Source organism: Ovis canadensis, chromosome 13, assembly GCF_042477335.2.
Source record: "Ovis canadensis isolate MfBH-ARS-UI-01 breed Bighorn chromosome 13, ARS-UI_OviCan_v2, whole genome shotgun sequence".
Taxonomy (NCBI): Eukaryota; Metazoa; Chordata; class Mammalia; order Artiodactyla; family Bovidae; genus Ovis; species Ovis canadensis.
The window spans coordinates 88,906,278-88,932,429 of NC_091257.1; the positions used below are offsets into that span (position 1 = coordinate 88,906,278).

Here is a 26,152-nt window from a genome sequence, read left to right on the forward strand (position 1 = left end):
ACTTCAGATGGGGAAGTTATCATGGATTATCGGGATCATCACAAGTGTCCTTATACAGCGGAGGCAGGAAGGTCAAAGTTAGAGAAGGAGGCATGATGCCAGAAGCAGAGACTGAGGTGATGAAGGAATTCAGGTAGCTTCTAGAAGTTGGAAAGGGCAAGGAACCAAGTCTCCAGCCCTGCCAGGCCATTTGAGACTTCTGACCCCAAGAATGTTTGTAATGATTAAGCCAATGAATTTGTGATGATGCTACAGCAGCCACAGGAAATGAAAATACACTGGCTCAGCCTCCTATTCGTTATGTGACTCTGGCAGACTTAACCTCTCTTTGACTCAGTTTTCTCCTGGTAATGATAAAGGCAAAAATTCCTACCTCACAAGGTGGTTGTGATGATAAAATGAAAATACCTGCAAGTCGCTTTGAATAATGCCAGAGACTAAGCATGTTAGCTATTCATAGCTTGCATTAATCGAGAGCCTAATAGGTACCAGGCACAAGGTCAGATGCCTTAGAATAATTTCCTCCATTCTCACCACCACCCTTGGGAGTGACTATTTCAATCCCCATTTTACACATAAGGAAACAAACCCAGAGTAATTTGCCTGTCATCACTCTAGGACTGGAAGCATTTTCATCCTCGCAGTTTCTCACATGCACTTGGGAGACTGTACCGGTTTCCCTCTTTACCTACAGAGGATTAGTTTTTATTTTGTTTTTGTTTTTTTTGGAGGAGAGCAGAGGGTGAAGAAGAGGCTGTGCAGGCCACTTTGGGCCAGACGTCCTGGCTGCCCCTCCCAAAAAAACCCCCACACACCTCCTCCTTACCTGGTACAGGGAGATAAAATCCGAGTGAAACTCACCAATGCGCCCCCGCCCCCGCCCCACAACCCGTCCCTTCAGAAGGTCCGATTACTGCCTCCCGCTTCCTCATCACTCACCCCCCAACTCCGCCCAGTTCTAACAGCCCTTAAGCCAGACTCGGGGGGACACCAGGAGACGGGCACAGCCAGAGAGCCAGGTGCCTGACCGCTGAGAGATGGAGGGCAGACTTGCCCAGACCCCAAGGGTAACAGTGGAGCCCCCTTCCCACCGCCTGCATAAGGAGCCATCTGTTCTCGGCTGAATAAACCAGCGAGGGGAAGCAGCTCGCAGTCCCCTGCCCCCCGGCCCGACCCCCGCACAATGCGCCTTTCTCCGAGGAGACGCCGCCTGGGCGCCGCCGGAGAGCGCTCCGTCTGGCCTCCCCTCCCCGTGGCGGCACAGCAAGACACACACACCGACCCCGTGGAAACCAGACTTTTTTTTTTTTTTTTTTTTTAAGAAAAAGAAAACAACAAAAAAAGAAATCCTACAAAGAACTGAGCGCAGCACGCGTCTTCCACATCCCCTCCCCCGATCCCTCCCCGCAGTCCGACTTCTGGTCCAGGCGAGCCCAGCTCGAGCGCAACGCTGGGAGCCCGCCAGCGCCTCCCCCGCGACAGCCCAAGCCCGGGGGGACCCAGGTTCTGTCCGGGCCCGGCGCCCAGACGGCGCCCCTGGAGCGGGGGTAGAGGGCTGGGGCCGTCCGCGGGGCCGCTTTCCTCGCCCGGGTCCGGGCCACCCGCGGCCCTCACTTCTGGGTGGCCAGCTGATTCTCCAGATCCTCCAGGCGTGCGGTCAGCTGGGCCAGTGGGAGGTTAAGGAAGCCTTCGGGGCTCTCGGGGGTCCCTTCGTCTCCCCTCCAGCCCGCGCCCCCGGACCCAAAGGATATGCTTCTGCGACAGACTCTCTAGCGTCCCCAGCGTGCGGCCCTGGAACTCCACGATGCTTTCGCATTCGCAGGGGCTCCGAAGCTCTGTCCCCGCGCCGATGCCCTCCTCTGCCAGAGGGGCACAGACAGTCGGGGGAGTGAGAAGCTGCAGGAGGACCTGCCGGCCCTGGCCGAGGCCCCCCGATATCCCTCCACCCCGCCTGCGGCTGAGTGCACCGGTTTGAGATTCAGACAGACCTGGGATGAGTCCCAGCTCGACAGCTGTGAGATACTGGAAAACCCATTCAACCTTTCTAAGCCATGGATTCATTGTCTATAAAAATGGATACAATGAGAAAACCTATTCTTTGGGCGGTGGTGAAGACTCTGTGATTTTCATGTGAGTCTTATGTGGGTACCCATCTCAGAAGGTTTCTCAAACCTTGGTGCTCCTTGGACTCACTAGGAGATCTTGTCAAAATATAGATTCTTGGACTACCCTGGTGGTACTAGTGGATAAGAATCTGCCTGCCCCATGCAGGGGATACGGATCCCCAATCCCTGGTCCAGGAAGATTCCACATGCCTCGGAGCAACTAAGCCTGTGAACCACCACCAACTCGAGTCTCTATGCAACAACTACTGAAGCCTGTGCACTCTGGAGCCAGCAAGTTGCAACTATTGAGACCACGCACTGCAAGAACTACTGAAGCCTGAGCGCCTTGGAGCCTGTGCTCTACAAGAGGAACCACTGCAATGAGAAGCCTGGGCAACTGGAGAGTAGCCCCTGCTTTCCACAACTAGAGAAAGACTGGATGCAGGAAAGAAAACACACACACACACACACACACACACACACAGAACAGTCAAAAAACAAAATATAGATTGATAAAGAGATATAGATAGATAGATGATAGATAGATAGATTCTTATTCTTAATGGGGAAGGAGCAGAGATGCTGTATTTCTAGTAAGATCCCAAGTGGTACTGATGCTGCTGGTCCATGGACCACACTTTGAGTAGCAAGAGTCGACAGAAATACGGCCCAAATGAAACTTTATGTGGTGATGGTAGCATCTGTTAGTGTGGTAGCACACAGATGGCTATTTAACACTTGAAATGTGGTTAGTGTGATTGAGGAAGTGAATTATGTAGTTTAAGTTAAATGGGCATATGTTGCTAGTGGCTAGTTTATTGGAGGGTGAAACGTTAGAACTGATACAAGTAAACACTTTATAGTGGATTTCATTGGTTCCCTAGGTCCATGAGTCAAGGTAAATTGGAAGTGGCCAAACAGGAGATGGCAAGAGTGAACATCAACATCTTAGGGATCAGTCGTTCTCAAGTGTGGTCCCTGGACCAGCAGCAGCAGCATCACCTAGGGTGTTATTAGAAATGCAAATGATCTGATTCTACTCCAGACCTACTACATTGGAAACTCTGGGGTTGGAGACAACAATTTGTCTTTGTCAAACCCTCCAGGTGCGTCTGATGCACACTAATGTTTAACAACCACTGGTTCAAGTCTATTTCCTCACACATTTCAACATCTCTGAAATCAAAATACGTGCCTTATAGTTAAATCTGGCATCTTTATTTTTTTTCTTAGCAATATAGAAAATATTAGTGATTCTTACAATGGATGATATCTTAGATTCACTAAATTCTGTTAATGTGTGCCATTTTGAATACTACAGCACAATGCCTGGCACTTGGCTTTCAATACAGAGTTGCTATTATAATTAAAAAATTATATCTTAGTCTTGTATCCCTCAGCAAACTGCTGTATGTTGCGTCATCAGTGATATTGATAACAGCCCCAGAATGGCTCCTAACTTTGCAGGTGGGGACACCAAGGTCCAGAGAGAGAAGAGGATCTACCCGAGGTCATCCTTCATCGGTTGGTGGAGATCCTCAATCACAGAGGCCAGATTTCGGTTAGAATTCTAGAACTAGAGGCAACCTGGGGCAGCCAGCACCCTGCCCTATCACAGAAGAGGAAAGGTAAGGGAGAAGTGGGGGTTAAGTGACTTGTCCAAAGTCACACTGCAGGGGACATAAGAGTTAGGGACTTCCCTGGTGGTCCAGTGGCTAAGGCTCTGTGCTCCCAATGCAGGGGACCTGGGTTTGATCCCTGGTCAGGGAATTAGATCCCACACGCCACAACTAAGAGTTCCCATGCTGCAATCAAAGATCCTGCGTGCCACAACTAAGACCCAGCACAGCCAAATAAATGAATGAGTAAAAGAGGACAGGAAGGGCCCTGAAGGAGAAGTTAGTCCAGTGTCTCCATAATATCCTCGCTAATTATTAGAATAAGCCTGGAGAGAGGGAGAGGAAGAAAGGTGTGTGTGTGTATGTATATATGTATATGCATATACATAAATATATATACATATATACAGAGATATTTTAAACATAGATTGTCCAGGCCCAGCATAGCCCTACTGAACCTAGCTCTGGAGTGGGGTCTATTTATCTGAAAGAAAAGTCACATTGTAGGCCTGGGTTACAGTCTAAAGACTCTATGGTAAAAAACAAAAAAAAAAAATCACCCCCTGAGGAATTCCCTCTATTACCTATAAAGGTACTTGTACACAAAGTTCAAGCCTATCCTCCCTCCACAAATAGAGTTGGTCCCCTTTTCCTTAGCTGAGCACCATATGAAGCAGATGGATTGAATTTATGGGATATATACATTTAATATGCCTCCCAGATGGTGCTAGTGGTAAAGAATCCACCTGCTGATGCAAGAGATGTGGGTTCCATCCCTGGGCGGGTAAGATCCCCTGGAGGAGGAAATGGCAACCTACTCGAGTATTCTTGCCTGGAGAATCGCATGGACATAAGAGCCTGGCAGGTTATAGTCCATAGGGTCACAAAGAGCCGGACAAGACTGAGCGACTAGGCACACATGTATTTAATACACATCTTTGTGTACTTGAAACAAGCCCAGTCCTGCCCCTTTCCCAGGTCTGTGAAGCTGAATTCCAGCAAGATAAACGGACTTATGATGTGGCTCCCCTTACCAATGCTGAATTGGGCGTGCCTTTGAAAAAAATCCACCCCCCCCCAAATTATTCTGAATTCCCGCTAATTTGGGCAACAGATCGCTTAGAATTGTGCTTCTTAAACTTAGTACTACCCACTCCAGTGTTCTTGCCTGGAGAATCCCAGGGACGGGGGAGCCTGCTGGGCTGCCGTCTATGGGGTCGCACAGAGTCGGACACGACTGAAGTGACTTAGCAGCAGCAAACTTAGTACTAATCCCCTGAGGGTCTTGTCAAAGTGCAGCATTGTATTCAGTAGGTTTTGAGAGGGCTGAAAACGCTGCAGTTTTAACAAATTACCAGGTGACAGCCCTGCCAACGGTCCAGGGACCACACTTTGAGTAAGGAGGCTCTGACCAGCGAGCCCATCCCCCGGCTGTCACTCAGCGAAGGGGGCGGGAGCGAATAGGACCCGGAGGCCTCGGAGGACGAGCGGTGAGAGAAGGGGCGGGGTCCCGAGCCGGCAGCGTTCACCTGGGCAGATGCTGCCTTTGAGGTTCTCCAGCAGGTGCGTCATGGTGCTGAAGTCCGGCGAGTAGGACACGTGCAGCTCGGCTGGCTCCGAGGCGATTTCTCGCAGTTCTTCCTCCACGGCCTTGCCCACGCCCACGGCGTACATGACGATGCCTGCGGGGTCGGGGGAACAGAGGGGGCGCCCTGGGCTTCAGGAAAGCTGCCTCCCCGCGTCCAACTTAAGCTCAGATCAGCCCGGCCCTCGCCAAGCCCACCTTCCTCCTTGGCTCGCGCCGCCCACACGGAGATGTTATCCTGGGAGCGGCCGTCGGTGAAGACCAAGCCCACGCGGGGCACGTTGAGCTCCCGGGGCCGCGCGCCCTGCGCCTCGGAGAAGCTGTGCTCCACCATGTGGCGCAGGGCCAGCCCGGTCATGGTGCCGCGCTCCATGTACTCCACGGCCAGGACCGCCTGCTTCACCTCGGCCGCGGTGCCGTAGCGGCCCAGCGGGAACTCCGTGCGCACCCGGCTGGAGAACTGCACCAGCCCCACGCGCGTGCCCTCGGGGGACACGTCCAGGAAGTCCACGATCTGGTTCACGAAGCGTTTCACCAGCTCGAAGTTCTGCGGGCGCACGCTCTTGGAGCCATCAACGAGCAGAACCAGGTCCACGTGGCCTTCCCGGCACCCTGCACCTCACCGGAGAAGAGCTGGGAGTGAGGGCGGGCAGCAGCTACTTGCTCATTCATTCATTCATTCGCAAACATTTATTATATAACAGATACTATGTGTGAACGCCTTCCTATGCCAGGCACTGTGATAAAATAATAAAAACTAATGATCACATCATCATCATTGGCATCCTTATCATCTTTGCCATTTATTAAGTGCTTAGCATGGGGCTTCCCTAGTGGCTCAGTGGTAAAGAATCTGCCTCCAATACAGGAGCTGCAAAAGACTCGGCTTTGATCCCTGGGTGGGGAAGATCCCCTGGAGGAGGGCATGGCAACCCACTCCAGTATTCTTGTCTGGAAATCCCACTCCAATATTCTTGCCTGGAAATCCCATGGACAAAGGAGGCTGGTGGGCTACAGTCCACCGGGTCACAAAGAGTGGGACATGACTGAAGCAACTTAGCAAGCAAGTGCTTAGCACAGGCATCTTTTTCATCATCATCATTACAGTAGCTACTGTTTACGATCATCTACTATGTTAACCAACAGAATTCTGAGCACTTTGCCTCCCCTGTGCTCAGCCAGAGACCTTGCTAGGCCCCAAGGGAGGTTTGACAATAAATTAAACATAATCCTGATCCATAAGGAAACAGAGATGAAGCAGAGCGGTCACATATGCGATTAGTGACCATCAAGGGAAGTGTTTGAATACAGGGGCATGCAGGGAGCAAGGTAGGATTCTTCCTGGAGTTGAGGAAGGCTGCGTGGAGGTGGTGACAAGTGATTTGGTCTTCAGGGATGAGTAGGAGTTCTCCAAGGCAGGAAGGGACAATTCTAGATGGTGGGGGCAATGTATGTAGAGGCATGGAAGCCAGGAGCCCTCGACACGTTTGGGAATGGGCTGGCCAGCACGGCTCAAATGTTTAAGTTTGGCAGGAGACAGGATGGTGGGGTTGGCTGAAGCAATATTTTAATGACCTAAGGCAGTGGTTTCAAAATTTTGACCACAAGTCACAGTAAAATATCAATAATAATGCATTATGATGCAATTATGTGCCATGCCATGCCACGCTAAGTTGCTTCAGTTGTGTCTGACTCTCTTTGACCCTATCGACTGTAGCCCGCCAGGCTTCTCTGTCCACGGGGATTCTCCAGGCAAGAATACTGGAGTGGGTTGCCACTCCCTTCCCCAAGGGATCTTCTCGACCCAGGGACTGAACCTGTGTTTCTTACATCCTCTGGACTGGCAGGCGAGTTATCAGTAGCGCCACCTGATAAGCCCATGATGCCCTTATGCTGCTAAGTCACTTCAGTTGTGTCCGACTCTGTGCGACCCCATAGATGGCAGTCCAGCAGGCTCCCCCGTCCCTGAGATTCTCCAGGCAAGAACACTGGAGTGGGTTGCCATTTCCTTCTCCAATGCATGAAAGTGAAAAGTGAAAGTGAAGTCGCTCAGTTGCCCTTATACTCACGTACAATTTAAACTGAGTTTCATGAAACAATACTTATTCTTTCTACATACATGCAGTAAACTCTATTTTCTCTCTCTTTTTTAAAAAGAATTCTGCCTTGTAACCCACTAATTTGATTTTGTTATCCACTATGGTTACACCCACCATTTGAAAAACTCAGGGGTAAGGCATTTGATCTTTATTTTGTAAGCACTGGTGAGCCACAGAAGGCTTTCGAGCAAGGGAGAAATGTGATCAAATAGTGTTTTTGAAATTAACTTTGGCAGCAGGGTAGAAGGCAAAGAGGTAAAGGCAGGGCATGGCAGAGCCTCCAACTCCACCACCACCAACATACACACATTTACACCACACACATGGGTCACAGCAAGGAAAGAATTAAGGATGCTCAGAATGGGGCAGGGGGGCAGAGGCAGAAAGAATTAGCCCCCTTCCACCCATCACTCACGGCTGCAGCTCTTGCCATCTGCCTGGAGCTGCCGCCCCTCAGGACACACGCAGTGGTAGGAGAAGCCCTCACTCACACACTGGAACTCACAGCCATGGTCCACGCCATTGCAAAGATCCCGGGCTGAAAGGAGAGATAAGTCAGGATGAGCCAGGGTGGACTCCACCAGCTGAGACCCCTTGCCGCTCTGCACAAATGGAGAAGACCCCTCCTCACCCTGACAGCTCCTCCTGTCGGGCAGCAAGTCATAGCCCTCTCTGCAGCGGCACTGTGGCCCACCAAAAGTGCTAACACAGTCATGCTGGCAGCTGTGGTTCCCGAAGCTGCAGTGGTCAATGGCTGGTGGGAAGGAAGAGACAAAGACACACAGCGGTTCTGACTGGAGTCATCAGAGACCTCAGCATAGGGTACCAGCTGGGGGGCTGGCTCATCCCTGCAGCTCCTCTGGTCCTGCTGGAGTACAAAGCCAGCTTGGCACCGACAGAAATAGGAGCCAGGGATGCTGACGCAGTGATGCTCACAGCCACGGTCCCCTTCAGTGCAGAGGTCGAGGGCTGAGGAAATGGGGAGGTCGGCCTGGGCCCCGGTGCTGCACTTCTCAGCCCTGACAGCACAACTGCCTGGGAGCTTTTTACAAACACCTATGCCTGGGACGTCCCTGGTGGCCTAGCGGTTAAGACTCTACACTCTCAATGCAGGGGGTATGGGTTCAATCCCTGGTTGAGGATTTAAGATCCCACACGACGTGGGGCATGGCCAAAAAACACAAATAAATAAAAATACTTATGCCTGGACCCCAACCCCTAAAGATTCTGACTCAATTAGTCTGGGGTGGTACCCAGGCATCTGTGATTCTCCAAGCAGAGGCCTCCTTCCTACTGAGCCAAGCAGCCCTCCCAGCTCAAGCCCCAGCATGCCCACTACTAAGCCAGGAATAAGAATGGGACTCCACAGTTGTAAGAGACAGGGCTTCTGCCTTCAAGAGCTCATTAATTCACAGGGGAGGACCAGGCTCTGCCATTTAACCTGTCTGAGCCTCCATTTCCCCCTCTGCAAAATGGGAATACCATCGATGGAAGAGCGCGTGAGCATGCTAAGTCATTCTGTTGTTTCCAACTCTTTGCAACTCCATGGACTTTAGCCCGCCAGACTCCTCTGTTCATGGGATTCTCCAGGCCAGAATACTGGAGTGGGTTGTCATGCCCTCCTCCAGGGGATCTTCCCAACCCAGGGATCGAACCCACATCGCTTACATCTCCTACACTGGCAGGCAGATTCTTTACCACTAGCGCCACCGGGAAGCCTGAATGGAAGAGAACAATTGCTCTTTACACCCACCTTCTAAGGAGGGTGAACTGCCGCAGTGCTGAGTATCTCAATGATTTCAGTGTATAGATGGCCTAGAGCTGAACTGGGGAATAGGGACTAGAGAAAGATGGGCTGCTCTGTATAAAAGTGTGAGACTGTGGGGTTCCTAGAAAAGAGATGGGGAGGGAGAGAGGGAAAAAAAGAACAAGAGAGATGGTGTGGAGATGAGTAACATGGGTTGATCCCTATATAAATTCCCTATAGGGGGGTGACTAAGCACTTACAGAATTGAGGGTGCCTAATATTCATTTATAAATAAAGGATGTTTTCTTTTCTGTATGTTTGACTTCACTTAGATGTAAGTCACATCTCTGTCCACCCCCATTATTTAGTAAAATAGACATACGCACAACTTATACATACACACACGCCCTTGTGTGCACAAGTGTGTAAACCAGTGAAGAGGCTGATCCACATGCATAGCATGCATGGACTGAGAAACTGAGAGAGAATCTGTAAATCAAATGAATTCAGTAGAAGCTCAGAGCGAGAGGGGATCCCAGAATGTAAGCACTCGGAATTCCCAGAGATCTTGAGGAAGGTTTTGAATGTTCACAGGTCTACAAATAGGGTTTCAAGCCAGCCTTTTCTAAGCCCCCAAAACTAGAAGATCCCAGCTGACATCTGGATTATTGGAGACACAGGACTTCTTTTTTCCAAAATGTTGTGAGGTTGAGAGATGATATAGTAACAGTCTCAGTTCAGTATCTGATGCTCACTTGGCATTCAGTAAATCGTTCAATTCAGTTCAGTTGCTCAATCATGTCCGACTCTGCGACCCCATGAACAGCAGCACACCAAGCTTCCCTGTCCATCACCAACTCCCACAGCTTGCTCAAACTCATGTCCATTGAGTTGGTGATGTCAACCAACCATCTCATCCTCTGTCATCCCCTTCTCCTCCTGCCTTCAATCTTTCCCAGCATCAGGGTCTTTTCAAATGAGTCAGTTCTTCGAATCAGGTGGCCAAAGTATTGGAACTTCAGCATCAGTCCTTCCAACAAATATTCAGGACTGATTTTCTTTAGGAATGACTGGCTGGATTTCCTTGCCATCCAAGGGACTCTCAAGAGTCTTCTCCAGCACCCCAGTTCAAAAGCATTAATTCTTCGGCACTCAGGTTGCTTTATGGTTCAACTCTCACATCCATATGTGACTACTGGGATAATCATAACTTTGATTAAGTGGACCTTTGTTGGCAAAGTAATATCTCTGCTTTTTAATATGCTGTCTAGGTTTGTCATAGGTTTTCTTTCAAGGAGCAAGCATCTTTTAATTTCATGGCTGTAGTCACCATCTGCAGTGATTTTGGAGCCCAAGAAAATAAAGTCTGTCACTAATCCATTCCAGTAAATGGTAGTTGCCATTATGATCACAGGACTGGACACACATGTATTCTGTACATGGAGGGGGGTATTCCAATTGCATGAGCAAAGTATTGTGTGTCATCGCTTTTCAGAAGGCAAGAATGAAGAACCAGGCTTTGAGAGATTGCAGGTGCAGAGAGGCGAGGCAAGAGCAGCCCAAGTGAGCAGCTGGGAAAGAACTGAGATGCAGAAGCAGAAACGAGCAGCATGGATGGGGAATATAGGGGGTGTATGTATGGAAATTCCAACAGTGTCTAAATAACAGAAACAGTAAAGATGTGATGTGCCTCTGAAAAGGCTTGGGAGGTGTTTCGGAGCCAACCAAGAGATGTGCCTGAAAGAGGGAGGAGAGAAGATTGCAGAAAGTCCACTTAACCGTGGGGTCAAGACTTCTGGCCCTTGTCCCACCAAGGACTTGTGTGACCCCAAGCGATACTTTTTCTTTCCTAGACCTGAAAAGTGAGGGAGCTGGACTTTGACTTCCAAACTCCCTGCCAGACTCACTGGACTGATGCTGGGTCAATACGAAGCTGCAGAAGGTTCAGGAGCAGGGAAAGTGTAGGATGGGGGTAGTTCTCACCCATACAGCTCTTGTTATCTGCTGCTAGCTGGTAGCCAGGGTTGCAGGCACAGTGGAAGGTGCCCAGGGCGCTGACACACTGGTGCTGGCAGCCGTGTCCCCCCTGAGCACACAGGTCCTTTCCTGAGGACATACAAGAGTAGAATCATCAGGGAACAGAGCGGGAGAACACTCCAGCAAGAGAGAGCTGGATGGGGTCAGAGGCAGGCCCCGTGCTCCAGGATGTCTTTAGATGAAATATGACTCTTTTGAGAGGGGCCGACCCAGGGGAGGGCTTAGGGAAAATATATGGCCTGAGTGGCCCCTGTGAGTAGGCTCTGAAAACCTGGGCACCTAGCCAGATGGGTCAGGGGGATAAGGAAGGACTCCACGGAGTTAAGTAGAGGAAGTCGAGAGACCAAGTGAAACCGAAAGTCGCGTCCAACTTTTTGCGACCCCATGGACTGGGTCCATGGAATTCTCCAGGCCAGAATACTGGAGTGGGTAGCCTTTCCCTTCTCTAGGGGATCTTCCCAACTCAGGGATCAAACCCAGGTCACCAGCATTGAGGGCGGAGTCTTTACCACCTGAGCTATAAGGAGGGCAGCGAAAGACAAGGTGTGACAAGAACGCATCTGGCAGCATTGTGGGAGGAGCCAGAACAAGAGTGGGTGGGTCCTGTCCATGCGGACCGGGCTTGGCTCTTCTAGGATAGGAAGGCTACGGCGCTCAGGGGTGGTGCTTCTTGTTTAAAGGGGAGGTTTTGGAGTTAGACATTAAACCCGTGGAAACCACCATGGTTCTTCAAGGTGGGTGGGCACGATAAACGTCGCTCCTTGTTGCGGGGAAGCCTTAAGCAAAACTGGGCAGAGCTGGAATTTAACACAACCCGCAGTGGGCCACTGACTCATTGGAAAAGATCCTGATGCTGGGAAAGATTGAAGGCGGGAGGAGAAGGGGACGACAAAAGATGAGATGGTTGGATAGCATCCATGGACATGATGGATGGACATGAATAAACTGTCCATGAGTTTGAGCTGGTGATGGACGGGGAGGCCTGTCGTCCTGCAGTCCATGGGGTCGCAAAGAATCGAACACAACTGAGCAACTGAACAGAACTCAGTTGCCAGGGCAACTCAGGGGGCTGGTAGGCGGGGCTAAGGGTGATGGGCGGAGCCACCGGGAGGCGACGGGATTTCACTGCGGTTGCAACCGGAATCCCAGCGGTGGGAGAGTTGGAGACTCCGTCCAGCGCTCCCCTCACTCACGACACAGCCGGCCCTGGAACTGCCGGCCGAACTCCTGGATAAGGTCGAAGGACTCGACGAGGAAGACGTGCTCGTTCAGCGGGGGGGACGCCATGGCGCGCAGGGAGCCCACGTCGGCGCGCTGTACCCCCACGGCGTAGATCTCGATGCCGCGCGCGCGCGCCTGAGCGGCCACCTCTGCCACGCGATCCTGGGGCCGCCCGTCGGTCACGATGACGGCCACGCGAGGCACGCGCGCCTCCGGCGGGCGCGCGCCCTCGGCCACGCTAAAGGCCACATTCATGGCGTACTGGATCGCCAGCCCGGTCATGGTGCCCTGCGCCAGCGGCACTAGAGCGCGGATGGCGCGCTCCATATCCTCGCGGCGCGAGAAGGCTCGGAGCGGGAAGACGCTCTGCACTTGACTCGAATACTGGATCACGCCGACGCGAGTGGCGTTGGGCCCCACGTCCAAGCTGCGGAGAAGGCCCACCAGGAACTGCCGCATAGTCTCGAACTCGAAGGGGCGCACGCTGCGTGAGCTGTCAATCACGAACACCAAATCCAGGGGCCCAGTACTGCACCTGGGACCTGCGAGGAGATCAGGAAAGGCTCTCTTAGGTTAGCAAAGCCTCGCGTCCCGGGAGAACCCCCAGGAAAACCCAGAGCGGAACAATGCTCTCTCGGCGTAACAGCGCCCAGCTCAGAATTAACCTTGCAAATGCAGGTTATATCCATCCACTCGCCCAGCATTTGCTGAGGGCCTGGGGAAGGAGACTGCACCGAATCTCTATCCTACAGCTCTGAGGGCTACTCTGAGGAGGTATTATCCATTCGGAGGGGGGACAAAGGGATGTAGCAAACTCAAATGCTGGCTCTAGGAGCCAGGCAGGCAACGTAAATAAAGGAGGGAATGTACTGGGGTTAGGACGGTGGACATCCAGAGAGCCCATATGGTTCCTGAAGTGGGCAGCCCCAACCAAATATTGCCTTGCAGCCGTGAGGACCCCATGTTAGCAGATCTTTAGTCTTTTCATGAGAAGCCTCAAATTGTTTTTTTTTTTTTAATGTAAAATCGCCTTTTTTTTTTCCAATTAACTTTTAAAAATGAAACGCCAACTGGGCAGTTCTGCATGAGCCCAACTTAGCTGCCTCCAAGCTGTGAACTCGAACTCAACCCCTTAGAGTTCCAAAGCTCTTCCTTTTCTCTCCCTGGTGTGCAGTTGGCTGCAGATGGAGAACTGGCTTTTGCTCCCTTCCCCACCTGCTGGTGAGGGTGGGCCCTGGCTCACCTGCCAACTGCAGTTGGGTTTCCCAAGGCTGGAGAAGGAGCAGCAACAGGGGCAGCATCGAATATAGAAGCCCCCTCATGGCACTCAGCCAACAGAGAACGGAGGTGTCGAGCCTGAAGAGGAAGGAAAATATCAAAGCAATAGTGCTTACAGAGCTCTTATTCTAGGTGTTGGGCATTTGGGGGGGGGGAGGGTCATGGGTTTATTTTACTAATCTCTCTAGTTTCGTGCATGGTGAAAATTTTCATTATAAAAAAATTTCATCACAGTGAGTTTGCTGGAAACACAGGGAATTCTGCTTTTCAGAACTGCAGAATAGTAAATAAATAGAAAGTAGATTTTAAAATATACAAAAATCTAAAAGGAAAGGCCTTTCCTCAGTGCCAGGCACGATGATAAATGCTTTTCATGCACTGTGGCATTTATTGAGTCCTCTCAACAATTCTATGAGTCCAAGGCTGTTGCTGTCTCCAGAGTACAGATGAGGAAAGAGGCTCAGAAACTTCACTGCGTGTACCCAAAGTCGTGTGGCAAGAAAGTGACTCCTCCAGGATATAATCCTATGCCTATGGGGTTCCAAGGAGCAGCCATGTGACTCTTTGCAGAGGGAAGCCATTCCCCACCTCACCCCCTCCCCCTTGCACACAAGGCAGCTCTGTGTGGCTGTGCTCCCACCCACCACCACCCCACCCCTTGACTCAAACAGGCAGGGCCCCAATGCAGGCCTGCTGTCGCCTTGGCCGAAACCCACCACGCGGATGAACTTGTGACTTGGTGCCGCCCCTTCCCGCCTGCTCTCAGGAAAGGTCTCCAGGGGGCGCCCTCTTGGGTCTAGCTGTGTTGGCTAGGTGGCCGTGGGAAGCCCACATCTGCCCAGCAGGTGCTCCTGCCCAAAGCAAACAGGGAGCCAGGAGCCCCAGGGCCTTGGAGATAAGGCTGGGGTAGAATATATCCGGCGCTAGGGCAGAGGAGCAGAGGTGCGCACGGAGGGCTCCGGGGACAGTGGCACTGGACGCCCCCGGACTCGGCCATGGACCTCGTGGGGGCAGGTGAGCGCTCACTCTCTCTTGGCCCTTGGCGACGCCCGTTGAGAATCACGAAGGACTCCCATTGTACAGATGCGAAAAGTGAGGCCCAAGAAGGTGGCCCGCCGAGCTGCAAAGGAACCTAGGACTCCTGGCTGCCGTTCTTCCTTCTGAGCGACCTGGCAACCTGGTCCTTAGGCGTCGCCTCTTTTTCTTCCATCCCCTCCCTGGGGTCCCTACTCCACTCCATCCCCTCGCCCCTTGCTGAAGCTGTGCTAGCCATTTTTCTGTTTCCGTTTCTTGGCAGAGGGGGCCAGCTGCCCCTAATCCAACCGCAGCCCCGCCCCCTCCCCAATTCCGTGAATGGTTCTATTCTGAGAAAGGCCGGGTGCCTGTCGCGCCCTCTAGGCGCCCTCCCACTTGCGGATCCTCACCTCCTCTGCCTCAGCGTTGGTAGAGGAACAAATACCCCTCTGGCAGAACCTGTCGTGGGAGGGTGACTAGGCCAGACGTGCCAGCCGCTCCTGGAGGTGGGCGGGTGTGGAATGCCTCCTCCGGCGTGGGCCACAGCCCAGCAGGGGAGCACCCCTGAGGAGCAAGAGGGTACAGGCACAAGGCACCTTGGCCCCTCCCATCCGTTCCTGTCTGCAGAAGCTCCTGGGCCCCTAAATCTTAAGTTTCCCCTTCTCCTGCTCTTGGCCTGATCCAACATCTCGCTTGGCACCCCACCTCCACCCAATCCTAGAAAGTCAAAATAGGGCTTGCGTCCAAGTTCATCACCCTTCCACCTCCTCATTCTAGAGAAGAAGGAGCCAGGACCAGAGAGGGTCATGTCTTGCCCAGGTCACTCAGCAACGTGGCAAGGTGACAGGACTGACCCCAGAACCCGGAGCTCCTCGAGGGGGTTAATCCTTGCTTTAAGAAATGCCCTTAGGATGGAGAAAGTGGATTCTCGAGGGAGGAGAGGTTTGTGAATAATTCCTCAAGAGTTGGCTGAAGAATAAACACTTCGAGGACGTTCCGGGGAACGGGTTAGTGAGGGGAGGGGGTGCCGGGGGTTCCTAGAGGGAGGAGATTGGGGATAAGGTCCCCCTTCTCCGTTTTGGCGCCCGTACTCGTGGGGACTCTATTTGGAGAGGGCCCTGCAGAGGTGGGGAAGGGCACTACAGGTCAGACGGGGCACCGTAGGCGGTGCAGCCGCGGCTAAATACGGGCGCCTGGTCTGGCTGGATGCCTGCTCCCCGCAGACCCCTCGGCACCCCCAGGCCCTTTGACTCACCTGAGCCTGCCGGACAGCTCAGAGGCGCGGCCGCAGAGCGGAGCCGACGGGCGGAGCCTCCCCGGCAGTTGGACCAGGTACCGGCACGGGCAGTGTGCCCGAGGTGGGGACGGCCGGGCAGCTGGAGCGGGCGGAGGCGGCGGCCGCATTTAACCCGGGGGCCGACGGGTGGGAAGGGGGAACGCCGGCTGCGACCCCTCCCACTGGCAGGGAGCGACCCCCCTTCCTCCGAGGGCTGGGGCGGGGCCAGCGCGACGCCCCCTGCTCCCGCCACCCCTGGAGCCACAGACACGAGCTGCGGGGCGGGAATTGGGCTCCCGCGGGAGGCTGGGCGGCTACGCTCTCCGCAGCCGGAATGCATTGGAAGCCTCCGAGGCCCTTCCCCGGGGAGAGCCCCAAGGGGCGGAGCGGGGCCTGGCTCGGCCGCTGGCTGCTTGGCCCCGCTTCCGAGGGCGCGGCCGAGCTCTTGACCCCGCCGCCCCTTCGAGGGGTGGAGAGAGGCCCCGGACTCTGGTCCTGCAAGGAGGGATAGAGGGTTCAGAAGGGCAGCCTGAGGCTTCATGGCTCTCCCCAGGCCCCACCTGGTGGTGCCTCGGATCCTGCCCTCACGGACGCCTTTCCACGTTCTCTGCAATTACTGAGGTCCTGGGCCCAGCCATCCTAGCCCATCAAAACACCCTGGCGGAGAAGACCCCAGGCCCTTAGGCCCTGACTGGCCCCCTGCACAGGCCCTGTGTTCAGGGGAAGGAAAGCTGAGACAGCAATAGAAGCCTTCTCTTGGGAGATATGGGGTTGGGAGTGTTGCTTTAACCCGAAAAATACGAAAATATTCCAAGATGCTGGGCACACAGTTTGGGGTGCCCGCCCATTTTTTCAGGCATCTGCTGACCGGCCAGAGAGCACTCTTCTGGTCCGGGGTCCAGCAACCACTCTCCCCTCCTCTCTCTCCGCGCCGCCTCCCCCTCACCCCCCATCCGCATCAGGACTGCCCCGGGGTGGGTCCCGTAAGGGTGCTGGGAAGCCATGCGCCCTTACAACCTCAGCCTCCGCCTTAAGGCCGGCACAAGTGAGGGCTTTATGCCGCTGGGGCCTCACCCCAGGGCTCCAGGCTGCAGTGGGCGTGGAGCCAGACCTGCGGAGTGGCGCCTGGGTGGTCCCCGTGTTCGCCATGAAGACCTCACTGAGCACCATACCACCCAAATATTTAGCCCACAGCTTACACTCAAGTCGCCTCTCTTGCCTAAGGCTTCTTCTCTTTGACCCCGAGGGGGCAGAACTAGGAGGGTCCCTTCCCCCCATTCATTTGCTCAATCTGCCCGCTTGGGTCTCAGCGCCCTGCTGCGGGTGCCCGGCCCGCCCCCACCCAGTCCCAGGTCGTCCTCGGAGCCCAGCGCGGTCCTGAGGGAAGGCGTGCGCCGCTGCCTGCAGCAGCAATGCGAGCAGACGGTTCGGATCCTGCACGCCAAGGTGGCCCAGAAATCGTACGGAAATGAGAAGAGGTAGGTCCTTCGGTGACCCTGCAAGGTTCCCAGGGCCCGCCTTTAGCCCTGTGGTCCCCCTCCCTGTTTGGAGTCTTTTCGCTTCCCAGGTGGTGGAGATGGTAAAGAGTCCACCTGTTAAGGCGGGAGACACAAGAGAGATGGGTTCGACCCCTGGGTCGGGACGATCCCCTGGAGAAGGAAATGGCAGCTCAATTCAGTATTTTTTGGCCTGGAAAATTCCATGGACAGAGGAGCCTGGCGGATTACAGTATATGGGGTCGCAAGGAGTGAGACATGACTGAGCACGCATATGCACGCTCACCACACACAGAACCTGGAGAGGACTCAGGGCTCCACTCTTAGCCAATCAGCAGCCTTTTTCCCTCAGTCACCATCAGCCCCGACTTTGATCTGTTACAGAACCACCCTGTGAATCTACAGTCCCCATTCACTCATTCACCCATTCATTCATTCTTTCATTCCACAACTGCCTACTTTGTGCTTATCATGCGTCAGGCTCTCTGGCACTGCTGGGCACCCAGCACACAGTTGGACAAGATAGACACGATGACTGCCTTTGTGGCATCTTTGCTCTAGTGTGAGAGAGACGGACAATAAACACCTCACAAATCAGTGAAGAAGATGCTCCCAGATGGTGATGAGAGCTAGAAGGGAAACAGAATAGGGCAAGGTGATAGAAACTGAGGGGCAGGGGTGTATTTAGCTAGCAAGGTCAAGATGGTAGGAAGGCCTTTTGAGGCGGTGAAATCTGAACTAAGACTTAAATGTGAAAATGGAGCCAGACATGAGAAAGTCTGGGGGGAGCATGTTTTAATTAGAAGCAATGAAAAATGCAAAGACCTTGACTCACTTGGTACTAACTTGGCCTGTTCCAGGCCAAAAGAAGTCAGGGTGGCTGGAATTAGAGAAGAGGGGTCATCATAGGAAGTGAAGTTGGAAAAGTAAGCAGGGGCCAGATCATGTAAGTACTTTGAATTTAAACCACTGGAGGATTTTAAGATAAGCAACATACCTTAAAAAAAAAAAAGGCAAAACCCCATTTGGCTGTTGTGTGAAAAACAGGTCGAAGCGGTAGGGGTGGGAGCAGAGAGACCAATGGGAGGCTGATGCAGTGATCCAGACAAATTGATGGCAGTTGGGACAAAGATGGAGGTGGTCAGAAGTCAATGGATTCTGAATATGTTTTAAAGGTGGTGGATAGGACTTACTGATGGATTGAGTGAGGAATGTGAAAAAAAGAAAAGAAAGATTCGAGTATTAATGAGGTTCACAGTCGCGGAGAAACCTGGGGAGATGGAGGAGGAATCAAGGATTCCGTTGGCTTTCTGCTATCTTTGAGATGCCTCAAAGGACACTAAAGTGGAGATGGATATACGAGTCCGGCGCTTACATGTCTCCGCAGGTTCTTCTGCCCGCCGCCCTGTGTCTACCTCGCAGGTCCCGGCTGGAGGGTGAAGCCAGTGCCGGGCCAAGGTGAGGGCGGACTCCAGGGTGGCCGGGCGGCTCGGTTTATAAGGGGACCAGCCACTCACTCTGCAGGGCCCGGGAGCGGGGCGGTTCTCAGGCGCAGTCTCGCCGCGCCCTCTGGCGGCGAGAACTAAGCTTGCCTGGCTGACATCTGAGTGCTTCCAGAGCCCGCTCGCATCCCTTTGCAGCCCACCAGGCAGGGGAGACTGGGCCCCTGGTGTGCGGTTACATGGGACTAGACGGCGCGTCCGGCAGCGCCGCCGAGACGCAGAAGTTGAATTTCGAAGAGCAGCCCGACTCCAGGGTGAGAGCGCATGGCAGGAGGGGGGCGGTGTGTGTGTGTGTGGGGGGGGGGGGGCTGCGATTCCTTCTCCCATCCTCACTTCTCCCTTGGAGGGGACCGGAGAGGGGAGGGGGCTCCTTCAACTCCCCCTGCAGGAGCCAAAAGATAGGTGGGGATGCGGAGAGATCAGGTTGAGGCTGAGCCCAAGAGCTTGGACGTGTCATGTCACGTCCAACGGGGCGGGCGTCAGGTAACTGGGGGTGGTGGGCTCATCCCGGGACTTAGGGCTGCGATGAGACTACCCCGTCCCCGCGAACCCGGTAGGAATTCAGTTGCGCCAAGACTCTGTACATCTCGGACGCAGACAAGAGGAAGCACTTCCGACTGGTGTTGCGGCTCATGCTCCGAGGCGGCCGGGAGCTGGGCACCTTCCACAGCCGCCTCATCAAGGTCATCTCCAAGCCCTCGCAGAAGAAACAGTCGCTGAAAAACACCGACCGTGAGCGGGGGCGGGGCCTGGCCGCGGGGCGGGCTTGGGGAGGTGCCCCAGGTCTGCAAACGGCTTGATTTGGGAAGGGGGAGGGGGAGAGGCCTGGGAGTCTGAGCCGAAAGCGGGGCCCGGTCTGGATAAGTGGGTGTGGCTTAGGTATCCAATTTGAGGTTAAGGGTCCCCAAAATAGCTAGCAGATGCTGAACTAAAGACAAAATATAAAAAGGCAGAGGAAATTCAGTTAAAAATATTTATTCAGTGCCTGATGTGCCTTGCAAGTGTCTGTTCTGGAGGAACAGCCTAGCCTAGCAGGAGAGAGACACACATAGCTGATCAAAGAGACAGTTGGAGATAAGTACTGCCCTGGATGCCAAGTGATAAACCCCGGGGCTAATGGGTTTGACAATACAGGGGAAAAAAGCCTGAATGACAATAACACCATCACCCTCCCTGGAAGATGGAAGGGAGAAGCTGGGCCAAAGGGGCCTTTCTTGGCAGGCATGTACATTCATCACCCTGTTGGATGCTCATCCTTGTAAGGTGAGTGGTAGGTGAGGAAAATGAGACGCGGAACATCCATCCATTCGTTTAAGAAATGTTCCGGGCTTGGACTTCCCTGGCAGTCCAATGGTTAAGACTATGGTTCCACTGTAGGGGACTCAGGCTTGATCCCTGGTTGGTGAATCCTAAGGTCCTGTATGCCACTCAGTGGGACCAGAAAAAAGGAAAAGAAAAAGGAAATATTGGGGCCCATCACCTTCCAAATGACTTGCTTAGGTCTGCCCAGCTGGAAAAGTGGTCCAGCCAGCATTTGAACTTGAGTTGATGTGACTCAAGCCCGCTCCCACCCCGCACCTTGTTATTTTCTGTTAAAAATGCTGAAGGATGTCTCAGATTCAGGTAGTGTTCTGGCTGGCCACTGGTGTGAGGACAGGGCCAGGGAATGGTTAGGTGGTATAGTATGACGGTTTTAAGTGCAGATTCTGGAGCGAGGTGGCCTGGGTTTGAATCCTGGCTCTGCTGCTGGCTAGCTGTGTGATCCTGAGGGAGTTGTTCTCTTGAGTAAAGATAATATTATCTACTGCAGACGGTTGTTGAGAAGCAAAAGAGCTAACTCATGCTCAGCATTTAAAACAGTACCTGAAAAAAGTGAACGTTAGCTATCATCATTATGATAGTGGATGGGAACTTGGGTGAAGTATACATTAAGCACCCACAGTATGCCTGGTACTGTGAGGGAAGAATAGGTGATGCCCCAGTGCTTTCTCCCCAGGGGCTCAAAATCCAATCAGAAAGCAGAATGGTGGCTCTGAATCTGTGCTAAAGGCCAAAAGAGATCAATAAACCATAGAAATAGACATTTCACACCACATGCCTTTTGCTTATACAGTCTTCTGAGCAACTCCTACCTACCTCGTCCTCCCCAGCTGAGAGTATAACCTCCTCCAGGAAGCCTTCTGAAATCCATCCAGCCCTTACTACATCCTACTGAAAGTTTCTATTTATTCCTGGTCCCCACTCTGAGACTGTGAACTCCTCCAGAGCAAAACTAGGTCTAATTCACCCTTTGGTGCCCGGCACCCAGCGTAGGGCAGGCCACCAAGCAGGCATTTAGTAACTACTTGATAACATTCTATTTTTCGTGCCCAGGCAGCGAAAAGGACCAGACAGAGGTATAGAAGCAGGATTATAGCAGGTGCTGGATAAGTAGCCATGAGACAATGGCTAGTGTGTCTGGGAATTTGAGCCAGATTGGCTCAGGAGACAGAGGGTGGGAACTGGCAATTCCAAGGGGCCAAGCACCGCCCGGGCACTGACTCCACCTCCCCTTACAGTGTGCATATCCTCCGGCTCGAAGGTCTCCCTCTTCAACCGCCTGCGCTCCCAGACGGTCTCCACGCGCTACCTCTCTGTGGAGGACGGGGACTTTGTGGCCAGTGCACGCCAATGGGCTGCCTTCACTCTCCACCTGGGTAATCCCACTAGCAGGCCTGGGGCTGGGCACTTCACATGCATTCACTTATTTAATCTTCACCACAACTCATCCACGGAAGTAAATGTTGCCCCATGGAACCAAGGCTTACAGACACCAAAAGACTTGTCAAAAATCCTAATGAGTCGGTAACTGAACCCAGCTACTCTGACTCCAGCATCCAGCTCCTTCCCCCAGCTCAGCCCCTGCCCCCAGAGCACAGGCATTCTTAAGGATGGGCCACAAGGGGTTTCTCCAGGCTGAGAATTTTCAGCCTGAGCCACCTCCCTGTGTGCCAACCCTGCCCATAAGACCCATGTGTGACGCGAGATGGAGCCAGAGGCAGAGGATTTGGGACAGAAGCGTAGGACCCCTGAAGCCCTCCTGCCTTCTGTTTATTCCTCAGCTGATGAACACTGTTCCCAGGGGGACTTCCCGCCTCGAGAGGGCTACGTCCGCTACGGCTCCCTGGTGCAGCTCGTCTGCACGGTCACGGGCATCACCCTACCTCCGATGGTATGGGAAGGGAGGGCACGACTGGACGGGTCACCCCAGATCCATCCACAAGGGAAGGGCTGAGGGTGAGCACCCAAAGCATGATGACCCCTATCCTCACTGGGGACACTCAGCGTTTGTGAGACTGTGTGGAGGTTAAGAGCTGTCATGGTGGGGGCGCGGATATGCCAGCAATATGCCAGCATTCCGCATGGCTATTGGGGTAGCAGAGAGCTGGCTGGGAGGGCAGCCTGTGGGCACCCAGGCACCCTGCTGTGACACCTCCCCCACACTTCTGCCATAGATCATCCGCAAAGTAGCCAAACAGTGTGCCCTCCTTGACGTGGATGAGCCCATCTCCCAACTCCACAAGTGTGCATTCCAGTTTCCCGGTGGTCCTCCAGGAGGAGGAGGCACCTACTTATGTCTCGCTACAGAGAAGGTGGTGCAGTTTCAGGTGAGAAGCAGAGACTCTTGGCACCAAGCATCCCAGAAAATCAGAACTGCAAAGAACAGTAGGATATAAGATCACCATTATCATGACCATCGTGGTTGCTGCTCACCAAGCAACACTGCCTCCTATGGAATGTTAGACATGAAGACTATCAAGATAGAATCAGAGAATGTAGAAAAGAATAGTAATAGTAGCATTGAGCAATGCTCCTTCCCAAAGGCTATTAAAGTCATAGAATGTTGTGATATAAAATTGTAGGGGAATTCCCTGGTGGTCCAGTGGTTAGGACTCTGCACTTCCACCGCAGGGAGCCGGGGTTCCATCTCTGGTCTGAGAACTAAGATCCCACAAGCCTGGAGGCACGGGGTTAAGAAAAAAAAATTGTAGAATGTAGATAAAAATCAATAATAAATAGTAGTTTTGGCTGGTGGCTCAGAGGTTAAAGTGTCTGCCTGCAATGTGGGAGACCTGGGTTCAATCCCTGGGTTGGGAAGATCCCCTGGGGAAGGAAATGGCAACCCACTCCAGTATTCTTGCCTGGAGAATCCCATGGATGGAGGAGCCTGGTGGGCTACAGTCCACCGGGTCACAAAGAGTCGGACACGACTGAGCGACTTAACTAACTTTTGAGTATTACTGAGTAAAGATGAATCATGGACTGTTAAGACATAAGATTGTCAAATATGAAAAATTGCTATTATTATTAAGCAATACAAAGAACAGTATCATGGAATGTTGAGATAAAATCATAATACGTAGAAAATCACATTATTATTGAGCAATAATCCTTGCAAAAGCATTTTAAAGTGTTGGAATGTTTAGGGCACAGGATTGCACAACGTTTTTCTTTTCTGTTTTTTTTTTTTAATGGAATTCTAGAATTCTAAGAACATAGATCTTTAGAAACCTGCTAGTCCAGCGAGCTGAGGTAACTCTAAATAGAGATTAGGTTTGGTTCCAGCTCGCAGGGCAGGTAAACCGCAGAGCCCAGGGCTGGAACATTAGGAATGCGGAAGCCCCGGCACTGCGCCGGCTGGATGCGTTGAAGGCCGCCATGGCAGCAGCTTCTTCTCCATCCCCTGGGGTCTCCCCTCAGGCCTCCCCCTGCCCCAAGGAGGCCAACAGAGCGCTGCTCAACGACAACTCTTGCTGGACCATCATCGGCACCGAGTCGGTGGAATTCTCCTTCAGCACCAGCCTGGCGTGCACCCGGGAGCCGGTCACTCCCGTGCCGCTCATCAGCACCCTCGAGGTGAATCCGGGCGCTGCGGGGCGCTGGCGGGCGTGACTGCCCTGGGCCGGGTGGGAGTGCAGGTGAGGGAGAGCTGCGAGCTCTCAGCTCGCCACCCCGCGCCCCCCGCTTCTCCCACACCCCTTGGTCTTACCCTTCCCCAGCTGAGTGGCGGGGGCGACGTGGCCACCCTGGAGCTCCACGGTGAGAACTTCCACGCGGGGCTCAAAGTGTGGTTCGGGGACGTGGAGGCCGAAACCATGTACAGGTATAGGGCTGGGGGTTTCCCTGTCTCCCAGAGAACGGGGCTGGTGGGGAGTGGGGTGCACGCCATCAGCATCGCTGCTGCCCTGACCTCGATGCCCCACCCCCAGGAGCCCGCGGTCCCTGGTGTGCGTGGTGCCCGACGTAGCCGTCTTCGGCAGCGACTGGCGCTGGCTGCGCACACCCATCACAGTGCCCGTGAGCCTCGTGCGCACCGACGGCCTTTTCTACCCCAGCGCCTTCTCCTTCACCTACACGCCCGAGTACAGCGCGCGGCCGGGGGCCCCGGGCGCCCCGGCGGCGCCCGCCGCTGACGCCGACGCGCTCCTGGAGAGCATCCATCACGAGTTCACGCGCACCAACTTCCACCTCTTCATCCAGACGTAGGAGGAGCGGCCTGGACGCTGAGACCTGGCCGGGGGCCGGTTTTCTGGGTCCTGAGCCCTGCCCTCCGCCTCTGTGCTGCGGAAGTGAAAGCTTTAGGCCGACTTGCAGAAAGCTCTCGCCCTAGAAACCTGGCCCTGCGGGTCTTACACCGGTTACTCCCTCGTCCTTTTCCGTATAGGAAGACTCCGCCTGAGTGATGCGCCCTTTGTATCCGGTCAGGAGTGTGGTTTTCTCTGTCATTGTCTTTTTCACTCTCACACCCTCTCTCCCGCAGTAACTATAGTTTTTTTGTTTTCTGTTTTTGGCGATGCCACGTGGCCTGTGGGATCTTAATTCCCAGACCAGGAATGGAACCCGTCCCCCATGCGATGGAAGTGCAGAGTCTTAGTCCCTGGACCGCCAGGGAGTTTCCTGTAGATCTCTCTTCTTTGTGCATCCGTGTCCCTGCATCTTTGTTTCTCTCCATCACTCTGGGTCTGGCATACAGTTTCACACATTGTGAAAAGCCTAGCCTAGAGCAGTGACCCTCCAGGCAGCTGTGTCTTCCCTGAAAGAAGAAACGGGTAGTATTTCACACACATGGGGCATGGTCTCACGCTTGCCCTGCTGGCCCTGAAGCACCAGGTCCTGCCTGGAACATTGGGTCCCACTCCAAGCACCAAGTCCCTTCTGGAGCATGGGGAACCTGTCCTGGAGTGCTGGTTTCCACCCTGCAATACAAAGCTCGGTCCTTTCCTTAGTCTTTTTCTGGCTGGAGCCAGGCACAGTACCCATGCAGATGTTTGCCCTCTGGTCCACAACTTTGGTGGCTGGGCAGGTCACTGGGGCAGTGGTCAGGTCTTGCCATCTTAATTGTCTACCCAGGCATTTCTTTCGCAGGCCCAGTAAGATGCAGTCAGTCCTTAGGGTCGGAGATTGCTTTGCTGTGTTGGCATCACCTCCCAGCCAGGGCAGAGTCTGATCTTTATGACCCACCTGCTCCCAGAGAGAGGTGCCCCAGTGTGCTTCCCCCCACATATACGCAGAGTAGAGGACCACACGTGTGGTGGAGCAGATAGCTCACTTGTGATACTTCCTGGAGGAGCAATGGGGGTTCAGAGGTAGCCAGCATCCCAGAGCCCCTGTCCCTGCTCTGGGGACCACCTGCTGCCTCTACGCAGGCCCAGGGGCAACCACAAGACCCAAAACAAAACTTGCCCAGGACAACTCTAGGCAGAACTCATGGGATCTGCTGGGCAATAGCCAAGAAAGAGTAGCTTCTTTGGAGCCCAGGGATAAAATTGCAATTTATCACTGCCTAGACTCTCCACCCTCAGCCAAATGTGTGCCCCACAGGGAGGGTCCTGACTCGGGCTATGGAAACCATGACACAGATATCATAGGTGCCAACTATTGTACCAGCCCCTGGGGGTGCCAAAAGGGGAGAACTGGTCTGAAATGTGGGTCAAGGGCTCTCACCCCTCTGGGACTTTCTTTAAGCTCTAAGTTCATTTCCTGAGATGCTTTCCCCAGAACATAGAAACCCCCATGAAAAAGAAGAAGCTGATATTTCCCAAGGGGGCAAAATGGGCTTTGCTCTTAGAGTCCTCAAAGTCTTGGCTAAGTTCCGTTCTCTGCCATCAGCGGACTGAAACCCACAAGGATGGG

At 53.5% G+C, this 26,152-nt stretch overlaps 2 protein-coding genes across 4 annotated transcripts; one reads left to right on the forward strand and one right to left on the reverse strand.

Moving 5' to 3' along the window:
- Positions 1-1,280: 1,280 nt before the first annotated feature.
- Positions 1,281-16,392, reverse strand: MATN4 (matrilin 4). The gene is made up of 10 exons (XM_069547002.1): positions 15,961-16,392; positions 13,657-13,769; positions 12,386-12,955; positions 11,139-11,261; positions 8,040-8,162; positions 7,824-7,946; positions 5,508-5,921; positions 5,254-5,406; positions 1,752-1,859; positions 1,281-1,669 (listed from the first exon to the last, which is right to left on the reverse strand). Exons 1-10 carry the CDS (start codon positions 16,107-16,109, stop codon positions 1,611-1,613), a joined length of 1,935 nt encoding a protein of 644 aa, XP_069403103.1. The 5' UTR covers positions 16,110-16,392; the 3' UTR covers positions 1,281-1,610.
- RBPJL (recombination signal binding protein for immunoglobulin kappa J region like) lies at positions 15,705-24,940 on the forward strand. 3 transcript variants are annotated; one of them, XM_069547004.1, is made up of 11 exons: positions 15,705-16,037; positions 17,292-17,459; positions 18,865-18,935; positions 19,118-19,233; positions 19,537-19,711; positions 21,538-21,675; positions 22,081-22,190; positions 22,474-22,626; positions 23,720-23,875; positions 24,019-24,122; positions 24,229-24,940. In XM_069547004.1, exons 4-11 carry the CDS (start codon positions 19,159-19,161, stop codon positions 24,503-24,505), a joined length of 1,188 nt encoding a protein of 395 aa, XP_069403105.1. In that variant the 5' UTR covers positions 15,705-16,037; positions 17,292-17,459; positions 18,865-18,935; positions 19,118-19,158; the 3' UTR covers positions 24,506-24,940. The 3 variants fall into 3 exon arrangements, with proteins under 3 accessions (XP_069403105.1, XP_069403104.1, XP_069403106.1); XM_069547003.1 differs by having other exon boundaries at positions 15,745-16,037; positions 22,101-22,255; XM_069547005.1 differs by having other exon boundaries at positions 15,823-16,037; positions 17,328-17,459.
- The last annotated feature ends 1,212 nt before the right edge of the window (positions 24,941-26,152 follow it).

Coding starts and splice junctions, on each gene's coding strand:
- RBPJL (XM_069547003.1), top strand. CDS start 19,159: ATGGGACTAGACGGCGCGTCCGGCAGCGCCGCCGAGACGCAGAAGTTG. Junction 19,234..19,536: donor AAGAGCAGCCCGACTCCAGG/GTGAGAGCGCAT, acceptor CGAACCCGGTAG/GAATTCAGTTGCGCCAAGAC. Junction 19,712..21,537: donor GTCGCTGAAAAACACCGACC/GTGAGCGGGGGC, acceptor CTCCCCTTACAG/TGTGCATATCCTCCGGCTCG.
- MATN4 (XM_069547002.1), bottom strand. CDS start 16,109: ATGCGGCCGCCGCCTCCGCCCGCTCCAGCTGCCCGGCCGTCCCCACCT. Junction 11,262..12,385: donor GTTCCAGGGCCGGCTGTGTC/GTGAGTGAGGGG, acceptor GTATGTCCTCAG/GAAAGGACCTGTGTGCTCAG. Junction 1,670..1,751: donor AGAGAGTCTGTCGCAGAAGC/ATATCCTTTGGG, acceptor TTAACCTCCCAC/TGGCCCAGCTGACCGCACGC.